This window comes from Olea europaea, unplaced genomic scaffold (genome assembly GCF_002742605.1).
Source record: "Olea europaea var. sylvestris unplaced genomic scaffold, O_europaea_v1 scaffold4374, whole genome shotgun sequence".
Classification (NCBI taxonomy): Eukaryota; Viridiplantae; Streptophyta; class Magnoliopsida; order Lamiales; family Oleaceae; genus Olea; species Olea europaea.
The window spans coordinates 10441-20509 of NW_019262681.1; the positions used below are offsets into that span (position 1 = coordinate 10441).

At 45.9% G+C, this 10069-nt stretch overlaps 1 protein-coding gene across 1 annotated transcript; it reads right to left on the reverse strand.

Annotated features, from left to right (window-relative positions):
* Window positions 1-8653: 8653 nt before the first annotated feature.
* Window positions 8654-9598, reverse strand: LOC111387923. The gene is made up of 2 exons (XM_023012553.1): window positions 9359-9598; window positions 8654-9253 (listed from the first exon to the last, which is right to left on the reverse strand). The coding sequence occupies exons 1-2, from the start codon at window positions 9596-9598 to the stop codon at window positions 8654-8656; spliced, it is 840 nt and encodes a 279-aa protein (XP_022868321.1).
* Between the last annotated feature and the right edge of the window lie 471 nt (window positions 9599-10069).

Sequence of the window (10069 nt, forward strand, 5' to 3'; positions counted from 1 at the left end):
AGGATCTTTGTTTGTGAATTTGCTTGGAATTTCATGGGCGACAGTGTTTTGAGTGGTCTTTCAGTGGAAAACACAACCCGCTTAGCGAAAGCTACTATGTACCTGTAATATATTGGTTTAAAATGCAAGTGTGTGCTCATGACATGATAGAGGAAATCTCTTGTATATTGTACACTTCAAAATGTTAAGACCATTCTTTTTTTATATAGCCGCAATTGGAGCAATCTTTCAATTTCTGGCTACATCAGTTGGAACGAGTTACATTTACAATTTTTCAATCATGTTCATATAACCCTTCTCATTTTTTTGTGCTTAAAAACTGAATGATTTCTAATCTTCCAATGTAACTCCATTCATTTCATGGCTATTTTCACTAGGCACAAATGGATTTTATTTTCGGCAATGACAGGACAGCAAAATAGCTTAGGTCTTTAGTTTTGTTTGCTATTTTCCAACTCATTTTTAGAAGAAATGTGATAGAACCCTGCAATAATCTCACTTCACACAATACTCTTGAGACAAATTGAGGGAACCGGAAATAGACTTAAACGTAATTGAATTATCTTACTCTTGAACTGTAAATAAAATGGACATGAACTTACTGGAAGTGGAGCAGATTCAGAAATTGGAAAACAAGGAAATAAAAGAAGAACAACGATGATGCTACCAAAAATCGTACCTGCTGATTTTCTGAGTTTGATGATTCGGGTTGATCACGATAGCGGTCTTCCAGTACCTGAAACAAAGACAACGAGGTATGTTTTTGTCGCCCCTCCGATGCTTAAGTCAGAAAGGGAAATATAAGCGTGAGGCTATGTGCTGAAGAACAATGAAAAACGTACCTGAATAATGGCCCAAGGTTCTGCTTTTATAGGGGTAGGTAGTGTACTCCTAGTAGGATTGTGTTGGTTGGATGTTTTTATCCAAGGGAATTTCTATTTATAAAGAGTGTCCTACTTGTAATGTAATTGTTTGACAAGCGGTATCAGGGTTGATGTAGAATCCTTGGGTGTTTAGGTTTGTTTGTTAGGCACCCAAGTCTTAGGAGGCATGTTAATGGTGTATGTCCCGAGGACTATTCTCGAAGACTTGAGAGGATGTAAATATGTCCTCGAGGACTACGATACCTCGAGGACTTAGGGAGACCTCGAGGACCATAGCAGAGAAATGAGATGGGGTCTATATGGAGTCCTCGGGATAAACTCCTCGGGGAATATCAATATTGGCATAGTCACTGGCCCCCGTGCCCTCGTCCTAGAGATCGAGCTCTTAGGATGGGGTGCATGGGTTATGTCATTTCTCGAACCTTCGTCGAGAAGTGATGGCTGATGATATAGGTCGAGATATGACCGTTGCAGAGAGTGGCTTGGATTTGTGACACGTGTCTTCGTGGACGGTCGTAGATAGGACCTTTGGCCTCCCATCGTTTTCACCTATAAATATTGTTGTTCTCACCTTTATTTTTCACTTTTACCCACTGTAAATCAGAGTTCTGCGAGGGTCGTGCTTGAGAAAAACACTTTGGGAACTTCTCAAGTCGTCAGGAACTCCAGGTAAGGCTCGAGACTTTAAGTTATTCATAAGCTAGGTCTTAAGTTTGCCAAGTGATGTCAAGTAGTGAGGGTCGAGAATCTTCTAGTAGTTCTAGTAGTAGTGAGGATGTAGGGACCTCGATAATACCGACGGCTATTCCCCTAGAGGCTACTCCCGAGGCCCAGGTTAATATGGTTTTTGAGTATCCCGACGAACCCTGTAGGCTTAAAGAGCACTCAGTCATAGCTGCAGCTAGGGAATATGGTATAATGCCTAATTGCAATGTTAGATTTCCTGACCCCGAAGATAGGATTGTTCGAGCACGACGACGGGAGTTTGTTATTTTTAGGGAGACCCTTAAGGCTGGCTTTAGGTGGTCCCTTCACCCCTTCTTTATTGCTCTATTAGTCGAGCACTCCATGTGCCCGGGGCAGTTAGTGCCCAACGCCTGGAGAATGCTCGTTTATTTTTTTATAGCATGTAGATACTTTGGTATCGAGCCCAACATTGGCCTCAGTAAATTAGTGTTCGAGCTTAAGAAGCATCCTCGATACACTTGTTTTGGCTATCTCTCGACGATTGGGGGTTTTAAAGTCCCGAGGATGGCGAGCTCTTTGAAGGGGTGGAGGGAGGGGTGGTTTTATGTTATAGCCCAAGAACCCGATCTTCCTTTCTGGCCTGATAGGGGAATCCCCGATGCCGAGAAGTTCTGTGAGGGCCAGGTGTATCCGGATGTTTTGGAAGAGCATAAGAGGATGCTGGTCGGGTTCAGTCCCCTTTTCTTGACGATGAAGAAGATTGGGGAAGAGGTTATAGACCTGGCAGATATTAGAGGCGTCGAGGGTAGGGATGTTCCTTTATTATTATTTTTTGAAAAATAGCCTGACTTGTGCTCGTTCTAAAATGTTTGTAAAATTTTGCAGGTACGTCTTTTGATCCTCGGGCTCTTCGAAACTTTGTCAGCACAAGGACAGACGCTCATCCACAGGGGCAGCCCCCGAGGAAGAAAGGCAAGAAGAGGCCTCGAGGGACTCCTGAGGGTGTGAGGGGGCCTGGCGAAACATCTCGAGCACATCCTCAAGTCTCGACCCCTCTGCAACCGAACCTTAGATCTCCCACTCCTCGGGTCGTCACTCCTCGGCCTCCTTCTGAAGTGGTTGACCTTGAGGACGACCCGTCTCTTACCAGGGACTTTGAGACTTGCCACCTCGCTCCTGAGCTCGTAAATAAATACAAGGAGGAGATCAAGCTCGAGGATGGGATGAAGGTCCTCGAGGGTCTTACAGTGAAGGTAATCTTCAGGCTTTCGACTTTAACCTCAAGCTTTTTTTTTTGTCGAGATTAATACTTGTCATTTTATTCATTTTTTCCAGATGTTGAGTATAGCTCGAGGACTTTCTCTGCAAGGGCTCGAGGAGGCCAAGAGGGCAGCTGGGGTCGAGACGTCCATGGCCTCTAAGGACAGTAGGATTCAAGACCTCGAGGCTCAGGTCGAGGTTTTATTGAAGGAGCGTGATGACGTGAGGAGGAAGGCTACAAAGGCCAGGGATGACCTTGTTGTAGCAAAGGATGAGGTCGAGGGTGCGAGGCTCGAGCTTATCCAGAAGACAGAGGATTTTGGGCACAAGCTCACGGCTGTGAGGGAGAGGGCCTGGAAGGAGTTTAAAACCTCCGAGGACTGCGACAAGATAAAAGGGGAGTACGCGTCGGGGGCGTACTTCCATGCTCTGAAAGAAGCCCGGGCCTTCCTCCGTCAGAAGTTGCCCGACGTCGCTCCGGACGACCTGAAGACAGTGCCTTCCATTGCTGATACATTGGAGCTCTCGGGTTCGGAAGATGGAGGAGGATCGGGTAGAGATGAGGAGGATGGTCTTGAGGACGATGTTGAGATCGACATCAGCAACCTTGACCCTCCTCTTGGCCACATTGGATGACTTCCCCACCCCAATCTTTTATAATTTTTGTTTAACTTTGAACATGTAAATTGATCGAGGACTATGTATGTTCTAAAGTTAATTTATTCGAACTATTTTATCTCGACCCCTTGGACTCTATACATTCGAGCAAACAAATTGGAAACTAATTGCTCATGCGACATTGAAGTGTTTACTCGAGGATTCCACAACTCGAGCGTATTTAAGGGATTAAAAAGTGATAATGTGACATTCTCAAGGACTGTAATCCTCGAGCACAACTAATCTTAAAAAATGATAATGTGACATTCTCGAGGACTGTAAACCTCGAGCACAATTAATCTTAAAAAAATGAAAATGTGACATTTTCGAGGTCTGTAATCCTCAAGCACAATTAATCTTAAAAAATGGTAATGTGACATTCTCGAGGACTGTAATCCTCGAGCACAACTAATCTTAAAAAAATGATAATGTGACATTCTCGAGCACAACTCATCTTAAAAAATGATAATGTGACATTCTCGAGGATCTCTAAGCCTCGAGCACAACTAAATTTAAAAAGTTGGGTCGTGATTTCCTCGAGGACTGTAAACCTCGAGCACAACAAACTTAAAAAGCTATAATGTGAAATTCTCGAGGACTATAAACCTCGTGCACAACTAACTTAAAAACTTGGGTTGTGATATTCTCGGGAGTGTCAAAAATGATATGGGACTTTTGTATGTCCCTAGGTGATACTATAACAGTTTACGCTTGAGTATATGATCAAGGCTTTTTGTGCTTGCCCAGGGCAAGGCTTTGGTGCTTGCTTGGGGCAAGGCTTTCTTGAGTGCTTGCTCGGGGCAAGGCTTTTTGTGCTTGCGCGGGGCAAGGCTTTTTTGAGTGCTTGCTTAGGGCAAGGCTTTTTGTGCTTGCGCGGGGCAAGGCTTTTTGTGTTTGCGTGGGGCAAGGCTTTTTGTGATTCCTGGGCGCAAAGTAAACTAAAGGGCTGCTATACCCGAAGCTTGAATTTACTAATTTTTCGGACTGGACTTGGATTTATATTGTATCCAAGCTGCCTACGACCCAAACGGGATCAAGCCGAACGTAGTTCATTATGAGAGAAAACAAAAAACATGCTTGGGCACACAGGCCCGCTAAACTAGAGAAATAAAATGCAACGGCGCGCAGGCCCGAGGAACCAAAAATAATATTCAGAAGAAAAAATGCAGGAATAAAAAGAAAATCTCCTAGATGTCATCGAGAATGTTACTTGTAGTATAATTTCAGATTATCAGCGTTCCAGGGCCTTGGAAGAGGCCTACCCGAAGTGTCTTTTAGACTGTATGCTCCCTTGCGAACCTGTCGTATGACCTCAAAGGGTCCTTCCCAGATGGGCCCGAGCTTCCCAGGGGTGACCTGCAGCTTCGGCCCTCCTCAGGACCAAGTCGCCTGCTCTGAACCTCCGAGTCTTGACTTTGTTATTAAAATATTTTGCTGTCTTAGTTTGGTAAGAGGCCACCTTTATAGCGGCTTGCTCCCGCACTTCTTCCAAGAGATCAAGATGTTCAATTGTATGCTCCGAGGTTTCTGGCACGAGCCTCCTATGGCTCGGGAGTCTAATTTCTACCGGGACCATTGCTTCAATGCCATAGGCTAACATAAAGGGGGTTTCTCCTGTGGTTGTCCTATGAGTTGTTCTATACGTCCAAAGTATTGAAGGCAGCTCGTCGGACCAAGAACCCTTAGCATTGCCTATTCTTGTTCGGAGGTCTTATAATATGATTCGATTTGTTACCTCGGCCAGACCATTGCTCTGAGGATGTGAAACTGATGTCAGACGGTGATCAATCCCAAGGTTTGAGCAAAAGTCCTTAAACTGTTGATTGTCAAATTGCCTGCCATTGTCGGTGATGAGGACCTTTGGTATCCCAAACCTGCAAATGATAGATCTCTAAGTGAAGGCTCTTAGCTTGGGCTCCGATATTGTGGCGAGAGGCTCGGCCTCTACCCATTTTGTGAAGTACTCTACTGCTATAGCAACAAACTTTAGTTGACCTCTAGCCACAGGAAAGGGATCGAGGATATCGACTCCCCATTGTTCAAACGGGGCCGAATAGTTAATGCTGGTTAGGTCTTCGACTGGTGAGTGGATAACATTACCAAACCTCTGGCACCTATCGCATCTTTTAACATATTCTGAGGCATCTTTTTTCATAGTTGGCCAATAGTACCCATATCGTACGAGTTTAAAGGCCAAGGCCCTGGCTCCTTGATGATTCCCGCACACACCTTCATGAACTTCAGCAAGGGCCTGGGATGACTCTGATGGTCTGAGGCACCTTAGGTATGGAAGAGTAATACTTCTGCGAAAGAGGACACCGCTTATCATGCAGTACCTAGGAGCTCGAGCTTTGATGCTTCTAGCCAACCTGGCATCGCTTGGTAGATTTCCACTTGTGATGAATTCTATGATTGGGTCCATCCAGGATGGTTCGTTGTCGATGTCCATGACGTCGAGGATTTGATTGATGCTGGGTTCTGTGATGATTTTAATGTGAACTGTTCTGTCAAGGCCGTCTACCCCCATGAACACAAGCCTGGATAATGCATCGGCTTTTCCGTTGTCCTTTCGAGCAATTTTTGTAATTTCACAACTCTTGAATTTTCGTTGAAGATCCTGAACCCTCATACAGTACAAACTCATTTTCTCGTCTTTCCTTTCAAATGATCCTTCAATCTGTCCGACCACCAGTTGTGAGTCGCTGAATATCTTTACGAAATCGAGCTCAAGGCAAAGGGCTAGCTCAAGAGCAATAACGACGGCCTCATACTCGGCCTCGTTGTTGGTTGCTTCAAACTCGAACCTGAGAGCGCATTAGATCTCTGTTTGTTTGTCAGGGCTGATGATGATGACCCCTGCGCCCGAGCCCGAGGAGTTCGATGCTCCATCCACAAAAATTTGCCAAGTGTCCAAATTAGTGCTCATGCTCAAGCTGTCACTGGCCCCCGAGGCCTAGGGGTTAGTTCTGCAATGAAGTCGGATAGTGCTTGGGCTTTGATAGATGGGCGTGGTTTGAATTCGATGTAAAATTCTCCAAACTCGATTGCCCATTTCATCAGTCTTCCTGATACGTCCGGCTTCTGAAGTATATGCCTAAGTGGTTGATTAGTGAGCACCACAATAGGGTGAGACTGAAAATATTGTCGGAGTTTCCGTGCTGCTATAACCAAGGCAAGGGCAAGTTGTTCCGCCAAAGTATACCTTGTTTCCGCATCCAGTAGGACCTTGCTTACATAGTAGATAGGTTGCTGGACTTTGTTAACCTCTTTCACTAAGACCCCGCTGACTGCGTTTTGAGATACGGCCAAGTACAAATATAAGGTGTCACGGGGCTCAGGCCTAGTGAGAATAGGAGGAGATGCCAATGTCTGCTTGAGCTCCTGAAAAGCTTTCTCACAGTTTTCACTCCAATCAAAGCCTTGGTTTCCTCTGAGGACTTTGAAGAAGGGATAGCACCTGTCTGATGCTCGGGACATGAACCTGTTCAAGGCTGCTATCCTACCAGTCAACCTCTGTACCTCTTTCTTGTTCATCGGTGATTCCATAGACGCCAAGACTTGTATTTTGTCAGGGTTGGCCTCTATCCCCCGGTGAGTGATCATAAAGCCCAAGAACTTGCCCGAGGCCACACCGAATGCACATTTTGCGGGGTTCAATTTCATTCCCTACTTTCGCAAGGTGTCGAAAACCTCTTCAAGATCTGAAATATGCTAGTCCACCTGTTTGCTCTTGACCACCATGTCATCAACATACGCCTCCACGTTCCTTCCAATCAAGTTAGCAAAGACTTTGTTGATGAGTCTTTGGTATGTTGCCCCTGCATTCTTCAAACCGAAAGGCATGACCTTATAACAGTATATGGCGGAATCGGCCATGAATGATGTCTTTTCTTGATCTTCCTCGGCCATGAGGATTTGATGATAACCAGAAAATGCATCCAAGAAGCTGTACAACTTATGTCCGGACGTGCTATCCACCAAGTTGTCAATCCGTGGTAGGGGATAACTATCCTTTGGGCATGCCTTGTTAAGATCTGTGAAGTCAATGCAGACCCTCCACTTACCATTGGCCTTCTTTACTAAAACAACATTAGCAAGCCAATCGGGATATTGGACCTCCCGAATGAACTGAGCACTGACGAGTTTGTTAATTTCTTCGCGAATGACCTCCCGACGTTCCGGGGCAAACTGTCTTTTCCTCTGCTTTACTGGTCTAGCCCCTGGGCTAATGTTAAGCCTATGGACTGCAATTTTAGGATCTGTCCCTGACATATCCTCAACCTTCCAGGCAAAAACGTCAATGTTGCGAGATAAGCAACCAACAAATTCTGTCTTCAGGGTGACGTCCAGATCCCGACCAATTGTCACCTTCTTATCATGCTCGAGCTCAATTTCCATCAATTCTTCTACAGGAGCAAGTCTGACTTGTTGCCTGGCCTCCGGCTCAATCCTCGAGATTTGCAAGACGTCGTTATTTATTTCCCGAACGCTGGCAACGTAGCATTGTCTGGCGGCTATCTGGTCTCCACGGATGACCCCAACGCCGTTACACGTTGGAAACTTCATAGCTAGGTGGAAGGTGGACACAATGGCTTTAATCTTGTTCAGGAGTGGTCTTCCCAGAATAACGTTATAGGCTATTGAGACACGTACCACTTGAAAAGATGTCATCTCCGTAACCTGTTTCTGGCCAGAACCCAAAGTTAGAGGAAGCTCCGCGACACCCTCTGGAGTGATGACTCCTCCTCCAAACCCCTGGAGAGGAATTTTAACCGCTTTGAGATGCTGAGATGAGATTCCCATTTTTGCAAAAGCTTCTTGTGAAAGTATATTGGCCGCACTCCCGTTGTCAACCAAGATTCTCTTTACTTCAAAATTGGCCACAATGGCTGAGATTACCAAGGCGTCATCATGTGGAAGTGATACACCTTCTAAGTCCCCTGTCCCAAAAGTAATATCATCCAGCTTTCCATGAGGCATCCCAGAGGCCAAGGCATATTGTCGGGCATATTGTTTTCTTCCATTGTTGGAGTCTCCTCCCGAGGCAATGCCTCCAATGATGATATTGATGGTTCCAGCAGTAGGTTGACCATCCCTTTTTATCTCAGGGGCTTTTTCCCTGCCACGATCATTCCTCGGGCGTTTGTCGTTACCGACATAGGAACTCAGGAGTCCTCTTTTAATAAGGGCTTCATCTCCCGTTGCAGGGCCTTACAGTTCTCCGTGGTATGCCCATGATCTCGATGGAACTCACAGTACTTATTCATGTCCCTGGATTCGGGTGGTGACCTCATTCTGACAGGCCATTTGAGTTCCTTCATATCCTTGATCTCCATCAATATATTGGTCTTTGACGTATTTAAACTCGTGAATGGCGTCGGGGGAACCTCCTGTCTCTGTTTTTTTCGATGTTCTTCACGGGGATTCGGGTCGTGCTGTCTTTTATGCTCGACCCTGTCATGGGGTGGTCCAACCTTTCTCGGGTTTAGTGTTTCCTCCATATTTATGTACTTCTCGGCTCGGGTAAGAAGCTCGGTGACTGTCTTTGACAGAGTTTTGGATAAAGACATCTTGAAAGCCTCGCACTTTATGGCATATGTGAGGGCAGAAACTGCTGCTGTTATGTGTAGGTCGGGAATCTGAAGTCTTTCCTTGTTGAACCTGGTCATGAAGTCACGTAGGGTCTCATTTTGCCCTTGTCTAAGTTGCATGAGGAAAGCCGCTGTCTTCCTGATGCGTTTACTGCTTGCGAAGAAAGCAGAGAACTTGTTCGCCAAATTCGAGAATGAGGCTATGGAGTTGGGCTCTAAGGTTGAGAACCAATCCCTAGTAGCATTTGTCAAAGTTTGCGGGAAGGCCTTGCACATCACCTGATCTGGTGCAATCTGTAGATTCATGACGTCCGTGTATACGTTCGGATGATTGATTGGATCGGTGGTCCCATCATATTCTTTGATCCTAGGATACTTAAATCTGTCTGGCAAGGGGAATATTAATATCTCTGGAGTAAAGAGAGTGTTGGGAGTGAATCTTGTCGTCCCTTTGTTGCCCTGAAGTAGGCCTGCCGTAATTTCTTCTTGAATAATCCTAGCGAGTTCCCCGGATTCCATGGTCACTGATCTCGAGGCCGAGGTTACATGTGGTATACCCGAGGCCCCTGTTTCGCCATTGTCAGGGACATGTGTTTGAGCTCGAGCTCGAGCATTAGTCATAAGACCCCCCTGGGGCGCTGGTGTGGGTAACGGATGCGGATTTCTTTGGCTTAGCAGCTGAGTCAGTGTGGCGACCTGTTGTCTGAGCTCTTCAAAGGCTCCAGCAGTGACGACTGCCGGCTGGGGCTCTGGCACTTCTGATGATTCCTCTTGAGGAACAGGGATATCCTCAGGAGGGGGTTGGTTTGGAGCGGATGAGCTTGCTGATGGAAGACCTGAACGTGTGTTTACCATGGCTTTTGGTAGCGTTTCCCACAGACGGCGCCAATGATGCTACCAAAAATCGTATCTGTTGATTTTCCGAGTTTGATGATTTGGGTTGATCATGATAGCGGTCTTCCGGTACCTGAAACAAAGGCAACGAGGTAT